The following is a 19,857-nucleotide window of genomic DNA, read 5'->3' as shown; positions in this document are numbered from 1 at the left end:
CTCCCGTTTTCACATTGGCGTCATCAAATGCTGTAATACCCTTGCCCCGGCCGTGCCAAGAAAACATCATGCGCAAGCGTTTCAGTGCGGCGGACGACCAGCAAGTAGCTCGAGATCGCCATCATCCTGTACATACACTGTACAGCGCAGGGAGAAGGCGCCGTCGAAAGAAGTTGCAACGATTTCTAGGGATCCGCCGACGGCGAACGAGCGCTCGCTCCGCTGCGCAATGAAGGCGTTCGCAAAGGCCTTTGCAAGCCATCCAGCGTCAGAAAAAAAAAAAAAGAAAAAAAAAAGATTCTGGTAAGTCACTACCCACTACCTTCTCTGTTCAGACGATCGGACTGGACAGCGGACTGTCCGAGCGGAACAATTAGTTATCATATGTGAGGAAAACGGCCCTTTCGAGTAGCTCGGAATGGCAGTGACTCGGCGCCTGCCGATCGCGTGCGCTCCGAGTAGGAGTGGTGGTGGATGATGCTTTCCCACGATACATACGGCCCGACCGTCTGAACACCGCCTAGTCGATTGCTGGGGAATAGCAGCGCAAAGTAAAAAGCCACTTACGTTGTGCGAATTAGATACATGATATTTCAGCATTTTTGCTGAGCATGGCTCGAGTTGCATAATATAATACACGTCGTGTAGCTGCTTTTGTTTACATGTGCATGTAAATGTGCACAGCCACCAGGAGCCACAATAAATGAAAATTGTTTGCAAGATGATTTACTTTATCTTCTCAGACAATTGTCTGGCACCATTAGCTAACAGCACATGCTGAATGCAGTGCCAAAGCCAAATATTGCAAGAGGTCATTTATTTTATTTTTTTTTTTTGCTCCAAGCTTATGAACTTGTGTCCCTGTGTCAGCACGTGAAATGAAGTGCGCCAATATTTTATGCTGTTGGACAAAACATTCAGGCACTGGAAGTCCTATTAGCATTTACAGGTCGCAGAGGCTGAACTGGTTTGCTCATTGTGTTATAAAAACACCTGAAAATTAAAAAAGGATCCTTGTTAAGGATCATTGCATTGAAGGCAACAGTGTCTGCGTCGTGGCACTTTTCTAGTGTCCTGGCGCAACTTTCAGCTGCACAATTAGATCCTGTATTATGTTGGCAAGTTAATTACCAATCATCTGTGTCTCGTATGGTTATTCCCTTTCAGATGAAAATGAGCTTGCAAGTGCCTGAATGACATGGTGCCCAGAGAGACTCATGATGATGAAAGCAATCATGACAACTCCCGGAATAGTAAGCGACAACACTTCTTATATTACTTTCTTCAATGTTGTTGTTGAACATGTTACAGCTATTTACAAAGCACTGCAACGTTCAGTCTTGATTCTCTTACTGCTGTGTACAAGGTTTAGCCAGAGTGCTAAAGTAAGCTCGTGCATGTTGTTTTGCACCGGAAAACAGCCCAAGATCTCATGGCTGCAGAAATAATTATTTCTTTCATTTGTTTGCTTGCTTCCATGGCACAGCCACAAGTCTGCACAGTGTGGAGCCGCTGCCGTCAACACCAAGCCTGCAGTCAGTGCCCCTGAGGGGTGAGGACATATTTACATTATTTTGAGCAGTACCAATTTGTAAAAAGTTTTATTTATCTCAATGCCTTAACAACTTACTATAGTTTAAAACACAAGACTGCTTAGTACAACTGCACTAGAACCTAGTTGTTAGCTTTTGTATTCATGCCAAATCTATGCACGGACCAGCAGCAGCAACAGTGCATTATACAAAATGCAATGGTCTATGAAAGCAGCAATAAATGAAATAAATGAGTAGGAAAACAAATTATTCACAAATTTTCATGTTCATGGTGCACACTCACGAGACCATCGCAATGCTTTGTGTATTGTTATGCTTGTCTCAGACTGTTTTGAACCTACACTCCATTTGGTGGCATGACTGAGTCTTCGGCTTGAGAGAAGAATGACGTTTCGAAGATGAGAGAACAAAAACAATGAAATTTGATTGCACTTCTGCAGACTTATGTACATACTTCAAAGGTCTTAACAGCAAAAGGTCAAAAGCAAGTTCACAGCAATGATAGACTATTGAGCCTCTTGCCCAGGGCCAGTATTGTTTTTTTTTACTCCACAAGAAACCTTTAAACAATCAATCCAGCCCTCTCACAAAACTTTGGCCAATAAAACACGGCACATCTCTCCGGGTCAATCAGCCAGTCAATCAAACAGTATTGGTAAGCAATGTTCCTGCAGTCATACCTTGGGAACAGGCGAGGAGACATAGAAACTTCCTTTTTCACTTCGATAGCGTTGCAATAGTCGAACAAGGAGTCTGTCTGCCAGAAAAACACAGGGCATGTCTGATGTCACATAACAGCGGATCAAAACAGCATCTGTAGAACTCAACTCCTAATGGATCAGTGTAATGGTTTTATGGCCATGTCCCTTCTCCCAAACAGCCACCGTATCTTCCTGTGCAGTGTGCCCTCAGGCACCCCTCTCCAGAATGTATTCATCATCGGGCAAAGCGTGGGGAGTTCCCATATGCTTTTTCTTTTTGCGGCTTCACACTTTTGTGTGATGTTTGCCTGGACGCGTGATGCATTTCCAGCTCTTAGGACATTGCACCATGACCTAAGAGCATAATGTGCGTAATCAACGCAAAAGCTCAGAAGTAATATTTTATAGAGAAATTTCTACCGCAATTACCCATTTGGTGAATTTTATTTATCCTCAAGAAAAGGATGGCAAAATTATATTATTGTTTACTCCACCCTCCACTGTGGTCTTAATGCATTGGTTGATGTAAAAAAATGATTCAATTTGTTTTCAATGTGCATCAGAAGGAGCGTTCACTGACATAAAATAACATCAAATACCATGGAAAATCTTTTGCATATGCCAGCAACAGGCAAGTCCCAGTATAGATTGCTGTTGAACGTGACGCTTAGTATTCTCTACGAGCCTACAATTGTAATGTTCCGGCTCTCATTGCTGACAGCACGATTAAAAAAAAATTCTTTTCTGGGAAAATAATTAGCGTTGTCTTTGAACAATTTATATTAAGTTTGTTTGATTGAAGCCACAACAATAATGTTAACAGGAAGGCTTTGCTTTACTTTGTCAACGTGTCTGCATCTGTGCCGGTCATAATAGAACAGTCATCTGCATGTGGTGGTGGCAAAACTAATAAATATCCAACAGGAGCAAGATAGGTGTCAACTTATCCGCAAAGATGACGGCCTGGAGTCCTTGGACATGGGCGACGTCAGCTAGTCGGATTAGACCTAGCAGAGTTTCAGGGCGTAAGCTCGACAGTAGTTTCCCAAAATTTTTTGTCTCGATTTATATTTTAGATTTCTGGACACGCCCATATCATATGTACCAGATCCACCCTATATATGTACGACAAATTTAATGGATATGTCGATGTGGGCAATGTCTTTGATGAACACTTTCAACAACAGTGGCCAAAGCAGGCTTCCTTGTGAAACACTGTTAGTGACTGTTGTAAATCGTTCAAATGGTGATTACTCAGGCATGCTATTTGTGTTTATTCTCCTCTCCTTTGGGGCAAGTGCCAAGGGATATACCCTACAACCTGTGTGCAATTCTGTTCACAGCTATATAATCACACCAGGTAGATTGCTACAATGAGAATTCACTGCCTTTTATTCTAGTTTAAGATTCATAATTATCAACATACTCAATTGCTTGTCCATGAACCTTTTGTACTTGCTATATACCATGGCCTATTCCCCTTGAGACGCTTCCTAGTGAGCGACATCTTTGGAGTACCAACCCATAACGATTCAAGTATGATTTTGTCTGCCGTAGGCCCGACAAGCTTGTTACTGAAAAAGAGGCTCGATAAGTGCCTGCTTGTTCTTAGACCACAACCATTAGAATAACTCATGTGGTTTTTCCAGTCGGACAAGTTTCCTTCCGAACGACTCACAGTAGTTTGCGCCTATCTGCTTCGCTTGCTGCTCTTGCTTCTCCCTCCACCGGCGATTCAAAAGGCTGAGAGGAGGTGCTACGGCACATGCACAGTGCATTTTTTTTGCAATTATCTCCAATCGCCAGTGACTCATATTAAATTTACTTACAAACAAATATTTATTATGCCACATGCTTCCTTCCCTTACAAAAATTTCGTTTGTATTTAGCCCAGTGCTAGATGCGTTATATCTTTGCCACTGGTGCAAAGACATATTGTTTGCGTGTTGCACTAAATTTGATGGTAGAACATTAAAACAGCCAGTTTGGAGCAGTTTTGGAGCAATATTGCATTTTGGAGCAGGATAGAGCAGGAAAAGCAGTTTGGGAGCAGAATGGAGCAAATGGAGCGGCAATTCCACCCCCGATAGGTGCATTCACAAGAGGAGACTGGTGCACTTCTGTGCCATGATATAGGGGTATGCCATATGCCCAGACATTTCATGAATAATCATGTGCGTAGTTATTCACTGCAATACCAGCTGGAGAGCAATATTAAACAACCTCCAGCTTTCTCATAACAGCTTTAATTTTACAGTAATTTCTGTGAACACTGCGCCTTTTCATTCCAGGAAGGTAGAAGAATACAACACGGATGTTTTATGCAGCACATGGTGACGAACACTGCCCCGTGTGAAGATGGACATATGAAGATCAGCTGGTGAAATCTTGGCATCAGTTGACAAGATGCTGATTGCGCTGATGAAAGAATGAAAGTTATTTATGTTGGCACTATATCACATTGCAGATAGCACGTTTATTTTCTCCAAAACTCTCTCGACCATGTTCACTTTGCCAAATAAATCCCAAATACATTTTTGCAACACAAATGCTGTCGGTGTGTTTCTGTTCTTGCATTTTATGGTGCATAAGTAGCTAAGGCTACAGTTTCGCAAATACAGGTCCAAAATTATCTGCAAAGGGCATTACACTAATTTTAAATTGCATATTTTAAGAAATATTTGCATTGTTAGAATTGTAAACATATGCAATGACTCGAAAAAAAAAATATGTGCACAACCTCTCTCAAGTGAGCCTCAGCTACAACGTTGAAAACACTGTTAGTGGCCTGTGGTCACCACTTCACCAAAAGAAATTCAAAATGTCCCGTCACATAGTGGTAATTGCTAAAAGCATATCATAGGTCAGTGTTTCTCAAATAAGGGCTCACGAAGTGATTTTCAGGGTCCACGAAACCCACAGCTGCAAAAAAAAAGAAAAGAAAGATATGCGTGATAGCTTTAGCCTGACTAGACACAGTTTTGCAGGGTTAAAATTTAGGAGATTCAAAGGCGACTTTAGTTTATGAAAAAAAAAAAAAGAGTGCAGAAACAGAGGGAGAGGGCATCTGCGGCATTCGTTGATGCCAACGTTGGTAAAACTCGAGCTCTGGCTGCACTACTGGATGGGGCTACAATGCAAAGCGTCTCGGGCATGATGACAACATGGCAGCTCAATGAGAGTACAATTAATTCAGTAGTGTACAGAAAACTCTGAATAATGACTCTAGCAGCACATGCGATCAATGAATACATGAGCTGTGAATTAGCAGCATGAAGTGAAAAACCATAAAATGGCATCATCACTTTTTGCATCTGGTAGCACAGGTTCTCACTGAAGCCGTCAGACGGCCTGACAAAGACAAGCTGTGGTGGTTCGCCAAAGCAGATGGCATTTCACACATACACACACTTTTATAACTCAGATGCCACCTTTCCTTAATCTAGACAATACACAAATGCACACACAACCGTTCGGGTGAAACACTAGAGACGGCCCACGCAGCACAACTCAAGTACAGCGTTCAGACTGGTGGTCTAGTGCATATTTGCGGTCACAAGCATCTCGTGCCACTAACAGTTCGAAGTTAGCGTTGGGAACAAGTGAAGCCGTTGGTCCGGAGCGCAGCTGTCAGGTGTTCACCGGTAGACGGTCACGCAGTCAAAGGAGCATGGGAGACAACGCCGAACCAAAGTCATCGCGTCCTTTCAGTTCGCCAAGTAGCGAGATGGCAAACCGAAGCTGTCATATCGCTGCACACAACACTCAGGCAAAAACCCCTGCATTTGAACACGAACACTATCACACGCCACCCTAAACGCCACCACGCACACACCATGTCATGTTGAACACTGTGAGACGAGAACAACGAGAAAGTAGTCATGCACTGCTGCAATCAATCGAGATAAATATTGCTGCATCTCGCATAAAAAAAAATTCATAAAGCTGCATCTCGGCATAACAGCGTCAACAAATGAACAGCATAAATCTTTGGGTAGCATTGTTGCATGCAGTGATGCTCATCTTGGAAATGGAGCAACTGTTCTAGAAAACACGGACAACAGAAACAGAAGTGGACATGGACGTACACAGGCTCACAACTGTATTTTACTAACCGAAAGAGGACATATATACAGCAAGCAAAAGTATAGCGTTGAGCATGTGGTGTTGTGCACTTTATATGTGTCATCTTTACTTAGTAAATCCAGTTGTGAGTCTGCAAGCCTCCTGTCCACTTGTTTCTAATGTCCAAGTTTCCTAGTGCACTTACCCTATTTACAAGATATGCACCACTGCATGCTGCAATTATTGCTGTAAGGAATACAGAGATGAATTCTGCGACTGTTGACAAATGCCTCAGCTATGAAGGTCACTGCTTGCCATGCTTGTCTATATTTTACTGAGAAAGGCAGCCTAAAAAAAAAAAAAAATGTTCCAAATTTTTTGACCGCAGGACGTAGGCCGACTTATGTCTGAAAAGGCACAAGGTACTGACCAACTGAGGCAGACACAAGACAAAGTACATAGACACATGACAGCTGTACAAAGATGTTCAGCAGTTCATTGCGCAACTTTATACATGCGCCCTACCTGTTACCATCTCAAAGTTTGGTTCTTGAAATAGTCAATAAAAGCAAAATCCCGTGCTACGCTGCCAAACCCGCCCTCTACATCTTTCCTAACACTGCTCATTGCCTTGTTGAAGGCAACATGATGAGGCTGCAGTACGGCACCTCCAAACAGCTTGTAGAGTAGAGGCCATCGGGGGTAGGCTGCATCACTATAGATCACATATTTATGACCCATGGTGATCTTCTGCAGGTTCTCAAAGTGCACCGTCTCCTTGAGGATCCCTAAAAGATAACAAGAATTAAAAATATAACCAATGCGGGTCTACACAGGTGCCTCTGTTCTTTCTGTATAATGAGATGTAATTACAGTTGCAAGTTTTTAGATACAATTTTTTCCTACAAATTTATAAAATGCCACAATCACATACTTAAGTGCCACGTTTCTTTACAGATGAAAAGCTGTTTTTCATGAGGTGGGTCATTGAGTACCCTTTCCCAAAAACCACTCAAAAAATATAAAAGTACTTGTGGAATTTTCGCAGCAGAGATGTTAGGCTTTAATTTGGAAATGCACTCCCCTGAATATGAAAAACATATTACGGCTAGTTACTGCAATGAAGACATGACTGAACAGGCTTACCTGCATCGTGACGCCTGCCTTTAAATGGCCCACTGGCAGACTATGGCATTGGTACACATTAGTGCCTGATATTTCTGCACAGGCTCCACTTGTGCCCAGAGAAGTCCTCCTTCTGAGCCACAGACGGTCGACAAATTTGCCTTGCTGTGCCATGATGAAACCCCAGCAGTTGAGCACGGGGGCCTTCCTTTGCGTGCACCGCCTGAGGAGGAAAAATTGAAGCGGCTGCAAGCAACGATCGCTTATAGAGTCCCTATAAAGTGGTCATGAGAAAATAATCTTTCAGTGTGCACCTTCTTTACTGTGCCGTAGCATAATACTTATTGCATTGCTTTTGGACGAGTTCACTAGCGTTACCTCGTACAGGCCCATCAATTTTAAGGTGAAAATCTTTAATGGCTCATACTGTCGGCATTCGTTTTTGGTCACACTATAGCTGTCAATCAAATGACGTCCTGATGATGCCGTCAGAAAAAATCGAAATCCTGTTTCCGCTGGGAGCTGAACCTCTATCCCTTGCATCCCCATCCGAGCGCTTTAGCCAACTGTGCAACGCTCGGGATCGTGAAACACACATCAAAATTCTCCTTGTCTACAGTAGCGATGACAATGAAGTTGGAATTAGCAGTGATGACATAAGCAATGATAATGACGGTGCATTTAATTCATAATGATGAGAGCAAACGTGATGCATCGTGTGCACCAGCAACGCTTAGATTTTCACATTTCTGCAGTGTAGATTCCGCAGTGCTCCCGGATTTTTTCAACGCTATCATCGACACTTGATTTTTTTTTTTTTTTTTCAAAGCAAGCGAAATTCAGAAACCTACACTAGGTTATTTTCTTTTTTTTTTTTTGTAATTGAAAGATCATATATACATCTCACTTTTGCAAACGATTTGAGACAGTAAGGATGTAAATAAAGACCAGGAATTTCACAGAAATCATGTGCCAAATCAAAAATGAGCCAGATTCTGCTGATGTGCAGATGGAAATGAGCCAAATCTATTTTATTCTTGACAGCTTTCTTTCTCAGCTTTAGCATGATAGGGTGGACTACTGCGAGTGTAAATTCAATTACTGCTTCTCCATAGCTACTTCCTTATCACTGTCTAGGATACGAAGAGATCACAGGAAAATCTGAAGCCAGAAGATAAAAACACTGGGAACATAGGCCTGCAGCAGACGAAGCAGTTTGTGCATAAAGCTCGCAAAATAACTTATAAAAGACTACATTCAGTTTAGCCTGTTGGCAGCGGCTTTCTGCATTTAGCAACATAAGCAAATAGCCGAAACTGGCAAGAAACGACAATATTTGCCGCTGTCTTGTCGCTTTGCATCCTATGTGCATCTACCATTCCCCGGCAATACAATGGTGCACTGAATTAAAACAGCTCTTCATTAAACACATTCCAACTAATTTCTACCAATAGAAAATAGCCTCACATCTTTGCTTGAAGCAGAAGCCCACTAAGCATTTATTTGCTCACTTTAGAGCAAATCAGTGCTGCTGATTGTGTGACAATGAATATTACAACTCTTCATCAGCTGTATTCACAGTATGATCATTTACAGGTATTATTTTCACAAACAGACTAGAAATGACTCTGAAAAAAATTTTCAGTCAAAGTAGGGTCAAATATAGATTTTCATATCGATAAGGGCCAAATCCAAAATTGCTTACATTGTTTAAATTATTGCATAAAATTTTATGATATTTCTGTGTTGAGTATTTCTAATACATGAAGCAAATTAAAAAATAACTTGTGCTGATAACAACCTTTTGCGTATTTCTCAGTTTGCGTTTCCGTGGACTTCCCTAATTTAATAAAAAAAAATATTGACTTGTAAGTGTGCTAGTGTTTATGTTGATGACCTTATGCTGTGCTAGTAGGCAAGATCGAAAAGCAGCATAGCACTGGTTGCATTCGGGACGTTAAACAGTTTCACTAAATTCGATGTCGACAAGAGAGCACCTTCCCAAAGCTCTACAACCGAGTTGGAGAGCAGGGGTATATATATATGCCTTTGCACAAGTGTGCCTAAGTTAATTGACGTAAAAAAAAAAAAAAAAAAATAATAATAATAATAATAAAAAAATAAAAAAAAAAACTGAATGATTACAGCAGACGTTCGGTGACTGGGCACGAGTCAACTGCAATCGTTAATGTATATTATGTTTTACAGTAGCCAAAACTGCTCGCCTGCTAGAAACGACACAACGCCGTTACGCGCCAGAGAGCATTGGCCCCATGCCATCATCCCTAGGAGCATGAGCGCTGGTGCCTTTCGACTACAAAATGGTAGGGTTTTTACGTAGTTATATCGAGTAGAAGGCTCGGTAGCGTTCATGCACACATGGAAGCTGATGGGGATGATGTGCAATGAGTAGCGCGAGAGTGCGTAGCAGTGTGCACGCGGGATGATACGATATCCCGTCCAGCTTCTCACAAGGAATTTATCGCTTTAAATCCGCTCCGGTCTTTTTTTTTTTTTTAATTTGAAAGCGCTATAAGCGGTCGCACAAGTGTTAGACTGTTTTGATAAGCTCTGAACCTCAGGATTAGCGCTAATTCGCATTCAAAGATGACTACTGAAACGCCACAGCCAGTCAGCTTTGCTTTACATGTTTCGGCGGGCATATTTATTTGACACAGAAAGCACTGCTATCAATAATTTGGCTTGTAACCGTCAAGCCACCACAGCCACTACACCATGCGCTACTTACCTCGGAGAATCGCTGAAGAGCTTGCAGATCAAGCCACTTGTCATATCGTAGAGTAGATGACCGAAGTAAAAATCGAGCTGTGCCAAGGTGCCTCGGAGCCGGAGACTCTGACACGCTGCGCACTGATGACCTCATTTGGAATTAGGAGGGCTAACTGCAGCTCTCCGAAATCCTCTTTCTAGAATCTAAAAATCCTGTTGAACACTGTGTTGTTGTTGGCGCCGATGTTGAAGGGTACCACGCTCACGTAAGTTCCTTCGAGGCTTTGGAATATCGCGCTCCCGTTGAAATCTATGCATGTCTTCAATTTCATCCCATGATAGGGTGCTTAAAAGTTGCCTGTCGTGAAGGGTGAAGGATGCTGTCGGCATGATGTAACGTAACATGGGCAGGTTGCACCGATAGCAGGAGCAAATTCTAGCACACGACCGAACACCAGCAAACACGAGCAGTTGTTTCCTTCCTCCATGCGAGCACCAAAACAAACGGATTTAATGCAACTAGGCTTGGATTGTTCAGGCTTGCTGCAGGTGGCAAAGTGGTTAAAAGTGAGCTCAAATTAATAATTATTCGAAACACAGCTAACACGTCAACATGATGACTTCGGGGGATCTGCATGTGACATTTTTGTGACATTATTTGAAGTATTTATTACAAATAACTTCTAACTTCTTTTATTGGATAGCCATCATCATCATCTGCATGTACGTCACGCGATACGTCTTACGTATGGACGATACGTACAGCTAAAACGTGTTTTGCCCGGTGTCAGCCGAATACGTCTAAATCAATTTTCACGCATGCGCAGTAGGCGTCCGATACGTCTACGTCTGTACGTCTCCGGGAGACGTAATACGTCTCCGGTAAGCTAAATCTCTCTAATAGCTAAGGTGCTATCGCTCCGCGTTCGCGGCCTTGGCAGCATAGGCGGCATAGGTCCGGATAGTCAGGCGCTGCGCTTTTCACTGCGAAACCTGTCTCTTGACGGTTTGAGCGCACTTTTTGTCTAAAAACAGTCTTGATGGAAGACAATCGTACCGTCCTAGTACTGTGCGGAGAAAATCATACGCTGAAATAGCGCTCGAGGAAGCGTTTAACAAATACTGTCGGGTCCAGTCTGCTAAATTTTACTGTTTTATTTACTCTGCTCAACCTAAGACGGTCTTAAGCAGAACGCATATTGACTGTCTGATATCCAGTGAGACAAGAAATTTGAAAGAATCACCTAAAGTTGCCACGCTGGTTGCAATACTTTGTTTTTATAAACGATCGAGTCCGAGCCGGGTTAAATATATTGCTGCTATGAAATATTTCAATGGCGATTTTATTTGATCTGGAGCCAGTCGATTGCGATCCACGCATCGCGATCGCGGATGTAGGGTATCGTGTGCATCTTCCTTCTGAGTGAGTGCTCAGTCAGCTCGAGCATATCCCAGGTGGTTGGCCCGATTGTTATGGCAATTACTATTATCAATCGCGATCTAACCTGAAACGGACCGACGACGAATTATTGCCCGTGTGACACAGCTGGTATCAAAAAATACCCTTAATATATTTACACAGTTCATTAATCCAACTTTGAATTTTATTTACTCTTCGGTCTTTTCTTATGGCCCATATGGTATATCGATGCCGCAGTCAAGTCAATACGGGTCTCATGCTTTCGGACCTGTTACATCGTGTTTCTGCAATTCAGTCATGCTTATTGCTAAGGTGATATATCTCAGGTTGCTGACGTTTCATAGCTTCACATATATGCTACAGAAAAGCAGGGCAATATTGCTTTGTTGTAACATGGCACGCGCATGTTTTCAAAGATCCATGCGACAATAAACACAAGCAGTCTGAATCGGACTCTTCAGTTTTTGTTCGTACTCTTTATTCATGTGTTTTATTATGAAGTCACTTGTTGCTTCATACATAAATGATTATCATGCGGTGTGCTTCCTCTTGTAACAGAAGGAAAGGCAAGAAACAAAAGTGGTGATTGTACCATTGATTCTTTTTTTTTTTTTTACAAAGTCTACTAAAATTTCAGCAAAAAGGCGCAGCAACAATAGACAAGTAAAAATGTAGAAATGCAACGTAAAGGTTTTGAAAGAAGGCCGCACATGACACGCAATTTTAAAATAGTATAGAGACCAATTTTTTGTGATATTTTTTTTTTTTCTTGCTAATGATGCGCAAGATATTCCTATCTCCACGTGGTTTTTCGCCTAGCACCGCTAAGTAATTTATAATTGCACCCGAAGAACACCTGCCGGACGCTCTATTACCGGTTTCTATACTTCATGGGTAAAGACGCATCTGCACACTGGCAAAGGGGCGGACTTCTTGATGTTTGACCAAATAGGCGAACCAAAGCTACACTGACCTGCTGAAAAGAATTGATGACGAATAGGCAAAATGCCTTGCACGCCCCTGCTAATCCTCCTGTCCTCATAGTCATCCTTCTGTTGACCCGAGGTTCGCGTGAAGCAAAACATCCAGTCATCTACGCATTCTTCCAATTTGAAGGCTTACCTGAAACCGGGTTAACCTTATGAGGTGCAGTTTACAGAATTTAAGCCTTGCTTGCAGCTGGTATGAGTAGCTACGAAAGAAGTTCCCCGAGAAAAAAAAAAAAAAAAAAAGCATTGCATTTCGCATAAAGAAGTGTTCCACCATACAATGGGTGTGTGTGTTGCTCGATAGCGTCTTGCTATTTCGTCCTTCATCACTGTGGGGTAGGCATGGTGCAAGCGTTTACCAAGAGTATAAATTTGTGCTTCTCGCACGGAGAGGACGCTCCAGACTTCCACTAGATAATATTGATGCGCTGCTATTCCCGCAAAAAAAAAAAAAAACAAAAAAAAAGGAAATAAATAAACTGTCAGAGCTGTTCAGAAATTAGGGGATTTCACAGAATGACCTCTCCTGAATTTCGCTGTTGTGAGCGAGAGATAGGTCGCAGTCACACAAAATTTGATGCGGGTGATGTGCCACGTACGCTTGTGCATGCCCATCTACGAATATACGTCGGGAATGCCGCTTTAAGCTGTTAAAAAAAAAAGAAGAAAAAACGAACCGCAGGCTGCTAGGTTAATACTCACGTTGCAGACAGACGACGACGCCGACGGCAGCCATCTACCTCGTTTCATTTGAACCATCCAGCCAATTTTAAACACTTTTCTTTCATTGGTCCCCTCACATTTGAGCCTCATACATATAGTGTGGGTACCAGGACACAGCAGTGTAACAGCCAATGAGGTTGCTGACAGACTGGCTAAAGAATCTCTGAATGGCCCTGTATTGCCCATCCTCCCGGCAACAGCGTACATAACAGCAGCACGATTTCGGCGGCGTGCCTTATTAAGCACGCAGTCTGGATCTATTTTATCATCGGATGACTACCTGCATCTCAAGTATTCCTGGAATAGGAAATCATGTCAATCAAGGCAGACTGAGGTCTCTCTAACCAGGCTACGCTGTCGTATTCCGCCCCTAAATTTCTATATGCACAGGTCTGGTTTGGCGCATTCTGCGGGGAACCGGAAACAATAGATCATTTCTTGATATTTTGCCGCCGTTTTACCATGATGAGAAAACGGTATTTAGAGAAGCCGTTACAACAGCTGGGTCTTAATTTGAGCAGCCAAATTTTATTATCGTTCGGTGCCACCATGCTTGGGTACAGCCACAGGCCTGTTTTTAACGCCATTCAAAATTTCTTAATAGAAACAAAACGTCTACCTTGCTAATATGCTTTGAAGTTTTAATCTGTACATATAAATCTTACTATTCTCCTACTGCGTGCGTTAGTATTTACTCTTTTTTATTTTGGTTTTTCATATTTACATTTTCTTCTCTATTCCCTAGCATTTATTTTTATTTATTTTTGCGATGTAGTTATACATCTCAAAATCTAATATCTCTGCACCCCAATTCTTGGCCGATCCCCCTGTGTGGGTATGTGCCATCAAATTAGAGGAGAACAACAACATCCATCACTTTCTTCGGGAAGACCTCTGTAATGCGGAACATTCTCCAACCTTTCCGGCTGTTGTTGGTGCATTGCGGAATACAACACCCGGTCATGTTTTCCTGATGTCAAAGCGCGCACATGTCGATGTGCTGTATCCTGAGCGTAGCGCTTCCTCACCCCGACAGCAGACACAGCCGGCGAGGCAGGCGTATGTTAAAAGACAATTTCGGCCAACCTTCACTTGCTCTCGCGATGTGGGGCGTAGGTATAGTGCTGAACGTCAACGGAAGCGTGTAGTGACAACTGAACACAACAAGCAGAAGAAACACAAGCAGCGAGTACTACGACGGGTATGGCTGTTGCAAAGCCTGCGAGTCAGCTTCCCTGTGCAGCAGAAAGTCCTGCACAATGGTGGTATAGACTTACTTTGGGGTAATAGTTGGGTGCAGTGCTGGCACATCGCCTGGCGGGTAGGGTAATTCCCGCACCCCTCGCCCATTCCTAGCAGCATTCCGCGCGTGCGCATTGTCGCTCCACTATTATCCTATCCGGTTAGGGTCCCCTGTTCTAAATCTTCTTTCCTCAACCCCAGGGTGACAGAGCTCCCCTCTTTATACCCGCGTTAAGAAAGCCCGAAAACCCGTTCTCACTCTTTACACAGATCCCGATGTGCTGAAGATAGGGAATGGTGTCTGCGAGAACACATCCTCAGACCTGACATTTTCTAAAAACACGAGAGGCCTCGAATGGTATAATTCGGAGCAAACCTCTGGTAGCGATCACTTCGTTATAGTCGGCACTGAAAGAGGCCATCAGGATGTGGAAAGCGCGTCCGCCGTCTGTGATATGGAATCGTTTTCGAGCGCTTAGAGGAGCCTCGGAGCTGGGACGAATCGAAAACATAGGGGAGTGGGCCGATACGCTTAAGAAACACGTCGAGGACGCGACAAAGACGCTGGAAGGGAAAAATACTCCTGAGATAGCCGACAGTCGGGTTCTCCACATGTGGGAAGCCAAGCAAAATATATAAAGGAGATTAAAGAAGCAAAAATGGAACCGCAATCTTAGGAAGAGGATAGCAAAACACAGTAAAGAAATTGAGGAATACGCATTCAAACTATGTGAACAGAATTGGGGCAATATGTGCGACAAAATGGAATGAGGCATGAATCTCTCCAGGACGTGGAGCATGCTCCGGCATTTATTGGACCCAACAAAATCGAAAACGCAATCAGATTAGTCTAGCCAAAGCCTGGCATGCCTTCGAGGGAGACGACGCGGAGTTCATGGATAAGATTATGAAGACGTACATCGCGAACACCCAACGCTCCCCCCTGCCGGAGTACGGTGGGGCGCCCAAGGAATTTTTTATATCCTCCTTGGGGGCGCCTAACGATGCCCTAGACGCTTCCATCAGAGATGTCGAGGTGCGGGCAGAGATTGTGCGGCTCAAAACTAAATCCGCCCCTGGCCCTGACGGGGTTACGAATAAGATGCTTACAAATCTAGATGACTCGATTAGATACCTAACAGAGTAATTCAAGGTGTTTGGGACAGGGGGCAGCTTCCAGAGGTGTGGAAGGCGGCAAATATTATACATATGTCGGGCAAGCCGTCGCAGCTAGAGAATCTTAGACCAATTTTCCTGACGTCATGCGTACGGATATTTGATGGAGCACGACGTCCAGACCAGGTTAACATCATTCATTGAGCAGAACAATCTGTGGCCACAGGAGACAGTCGGGTTTCGACCACACTTGTGCACGCAGGACGTGATGCTCCAATTGCAACATGACATACTGGACTCGCACATTAAAGACGCAAGGTAATCTTAGGACTGGACCTCACGAAGGCGTTTGACAACTTCATATATGACGCGATCCGACGAGCTTGGGGTAGGGAAGAAAACATACACGTACCCGGCGGGGTGGTGCAGTGGTAAGACGTCCGACTACTGTGCCGGAGTTCCCGGGTTCGATCCCGACCGCAGCGGCTGCGTTTCGATGGAGGCGAAACGAAGTGGCGTCCGGGTGCTGTGCGATGTCAGCGCACATTAAAGATCCCCAGGTGGTCGAACTTACTCCGTAGCTCTCCACTACGGCTCCCCTTTCTCTCTTTACACTTTCACTCCCACCCTTCCCTTACGGCGCGGTTCGGGTTTCCACAGAGCAAGTGTGACAGTAATGCGCCTTTTCTTTCCTGTGAACCAACCAACCAACCAACCAACCAACCAACCAACCAACCAACCAACCAACCAACCAACCAACCAACCAACCAACCAACCAACAATGGCCTGTGCGACGGGAACGGCATCCGAAGCAGCGTAGACTGTAGTAGATGCATGCACTGCACCTACCTATTATCCCTGAGTCAGGTTCTGTCACCCTTGTGCATGAATTCCTGCCTCACAGGAGAGCTGACTTGTGAGAAACAAAATGGTGACTGCATATGTTAGCAACACTGGTTTTTGACGGCGATCTAGCGGGCGGCGGCATAGACCCTAAAAAAAGGCGTTTGCATCGAGGTTCCGTAACACAGGCGTCACTCGACATTGAGTGACAGGCCCTCTGCGCTGCCGTCGTAGCGCCGGTAACCCGGTTGCAGCACGCGCTTTTTTATTTTGTTTTTCGAGCTGTAGGAGATCTATAGCAGGGTAAATAGCAAACAAAGCCAATCGCTGTCATTGGTTGCCTGCTTGTCACGACCAGTAACTGGTGTGATCCAGTTTTCTAACTTCTAGATAGCCGAGGCAGATGCGGACTTTGTTATCCTAAGCCGGCGCTCTTGGCTCTTTTGGACAGACTTGTCAATTTCCTTGAAAAGGTTGTGGAGCAGTTACTCTTTGTAAATACTCCTGAGGTGCTTCAGACAACAACTGAGCCGCAGTTTGAATGGTCAGCTCTTATCAGATGCCCAGAAGGCGGACAACAACCATGCCTGCTTAATTTCTGTGAAATTCGTACGAGTACTCGTCATTAATTAGACACTAGTGGTATCTAAAAAAAAAACGATGTCATCTGATTATGATCACAAGCCTTCAAGGAAACATTTGTAGGTCTAATGTTCCGTGAGATAGAGTTACTCCTGCTTGTGCGATAGGTTCAGTAGCAAAGTATTACTTCGTGTCAAAAAGGGTATTTCATGATACGCAGTTTTTTTCCTCATGAAAAACGCGAATCGATAACTTTGTACGTACATTTAGCATCTAAGAGTTAATGTGCCAATGGTTTTTCATAATTTATATCATTTTATACAAGGCGGCATACAGTGACAGATTTCATTGATGTGCATTATTGTTATAATTTTTGTTACTGTGAACAAAACACATGGCAAAGTTTCTGATCTTTGTTATTTAGTTCGGAACCTTTATCGTATAGGTGCATTTCACATAACGTTATCGCACGGTACTAACACAGTTGGCAACCATGGCAGCAAAGAGGGGGACCGTCGTCCGCCATTTTTTTGGTCATGGTGACCGGACGACGCTGTCCGCTCATCGCATGCCTTCACATCTGGTGGATTCACACGACAGACCAAATGGCAAAACGTTCTCGCAATCCCGCATGATCTGACGATAGAGTAACATTCTAGCACACTGTTGACGTGACGCCTACGTCGGTGATTTCCGCTGCTTTGCTTCAGACCGTGAGCAGTGCTTTCACAGTTCGGATCCTTTATGAACGACACTTTGTATTTGCCTAGTGAAAGCTCTCCAGCCGTACTCCAGTGTCCAAGCAACACAACGTAACATATATTGCACTAAAAGGCCGGATGAAAGTGAGAAACAGCTTTGAGAGACTAACTTGTTCTGCCGCAAAGTAGGCACGAACAGGCGTCATACTGTTCTGTACCCCGATCATCTTAGCCCGATGCTTGTACTGCGCGCAGTGGTATGTCTCTTACCCACAGTCACATAGAAATGATAGCAAGAGCTCACTGATACCTTGCAACAGCTAGAAGGTATTCGTTTCTAAGGTATACGGACAGCGAGTGACCGCTAATCTGGACAACAGCGCGCCCGCGCGAGGCTCTCCCTTGCGCAATGCTCTAGGAGCGAGAACAAGTCCTCCCTATTGTCTGATATTTTCTCCTGCCGTCTGAATGCTCGCATCAGACTGGCAGACCGCGTGCAGAGTGACCACCTAGTTATCGCAGTATCGACGAGACCCTATTTCGACCATGCTCTTACGCGGAAGGCATGGATCCTATACGGCGAAAAATCATTACGAAGACAAAATCAAATTGTGCAGTTGTATTGATCCCCTGCTACTTGAAAGCGATGAAACGTGCTTTGATGGAGAACGTGTGCCGAAAGTTGGGCTTTTGGACATCAAGAATTATTTGGTTCACGCCACCAGCTATGTTACTGGTGGGCAACTGAGGGCGAAGAGGTCGCTCGAAGCCTACAATTATTTTACAAGCGGCTTCGTTCAGGAGCCGCTGTTGAAGAAATGGATGATATCTTAATTGTCCGTGGAAAGATAAGGATCTGCGTCGAAACTATAGCCTTTGAAACCGCGAAAACCTCGATCATCGCTTAGCGCTGTGCCGAGTCTCCCTTGAGGTGCGGTGCCTTAAATATGCGGAAATATGCTCTTTCTGAGGCTGCGGATGTGTGAAATGCTGAAAAGGCAGTGAACCTTGCGCTTTCCCGATACGCGTAGCAAGTCAGCGCAATTCGAAGTGCGGCTCTTTCGCAATCTTATGTGCGCAATATCTGCTTCCCCGAAGGAATTCACTAGTGTAGTATTTAAGGGTCGCTAGTTTCTCATGTTTGTATGCATGCTAAAGTATACCTGCGGCGATGCCGCACATCGTGCGTCTCATATCTATTGCTCAGCGGAACGATTTTTTTATTGCGAAAGCAATACTACGCCAAGATTCGGCTCGTCGCGTAGTCCGCGGCCGCAGTCCCGAATGACCTTGAACAGCCGCGAAGAAGAAGAACGCTCGATCACCCGCAGCTAATGATTTCGCTCCATAATTCGGTTCAGCAGTGTTGAACCCATCAGATTTGATTTTTTTACTCTTAGACAGTAAACGTAGACAGCGCTATTCACCTTTATTGCAGCAAATTATAGGGTTCACAGCTTCATGGATCTCCCACCGCGCCAACGCTCCTAATTACGTCGATGAAACGACGACGCGACGACGACCAAGGCTATCGCGGACCGGAAGCGGAAACCGGTTTCATTCTTCCCGTCGTCCTCAGCGCGGTGTAGATAGCAGCCGACAGTAAATACAACCTATAGCTATGCGCAGCTACAGCCTGCCGTAGCGGTTACTGCTGGGGAACCCGGTCCCGATATACGAGCGCGTCCGCACACCCGCACACATCCCATTTACTGCACAACATTCAAAAATATATTTTTAATCGACGACGGATTGCTATAGATGTCGCATTTAAGTTCTTCAATTAATGAGACAGAAAAAATATCAACACTCGCCAAAAAATTGGCAGTGGCTTAGCTCAGCTATGCCAGGATATAAGCAGCGAGAGGTACGTTTCTCTGGCTTAGCTTGTTGTGGTCGTCTATGAATAGCAATGAGAGTCAGATCCTCTTATGTTGGTTCCCGTTGACTCAACTCTTGCATAAGTCTAATCTTGACGGCTATGCTCCGTCTATTACGCTCGGCAGTCTGGCATCACTGTTTGGCAAGCCGTTCCTCTCTCTGCTCGGGCGTCTCCGCTGTTCTCTT

At 44.1% G+C, this 19,857-nt stretch overlaps 1 protein-coding gene and 1 long non-coding RNA gene across 2 annotated transcripts; one reads left to right on the top strand and one right to left on the bottom strand.

The window, feature by feature from the left end:
* Positions 1–1,162: 1,162 nt before the first annotated feature.
* Positions 1,163–4,668, top strand: LOC146206426 (uncharacterized). Its single transcript, XR_014704438.1, has 3 exons — positions 1,163–1,253; positions 1,487–1,552; positions 4,546–4,668. It is a non-coding gene; the product is annotated as an uncharacterized LOC146206426 (long non-coding RNA).
* Positions 3,778–10,803, bottom strand: LOC146206425 (uncharacterized). The gene is made up of 3 exons (XM_084591090.1): positions 10,194–10,803; positions 7,466–7,667; positions 3,778–7,107 (listed from the first exon to the last, which is right to left on the bottom strand). Exons 1-3 carry the CDS (start codon positions 10,235–10,237, stop codon positions 7,042–7,044), a joined length of 312 nt encoding a protein of 103 aa, XP_084447216.1. The 5' UTR covers positions 10,238–10,803; the 3' UTR covers positions 3,778–7,041.
* Between the last annotated feature and the right edge of the window lie 9,054 nt (positions 10,804–19,857).

This window comes from Amblyomma maculatum, chromosome 1 (genome assembly GCF_055883805.1).
Source record: "Amblyomma maculatum isolate TAMU_Amacu chromosome 1, ASM5588380v1, whole genome shotgun sequence".
Lineage (NCBI taxonomy): Eukaryota > Metazoa > Arthropoda > Arachnida > Ixodida > Ixodidae > Amblyomma > Amblyomma maculatum.
Note: the sequence above shows the minus strand (reverse complement) of the source record. Positions and strands in the feature narration are given on the sequence as shown.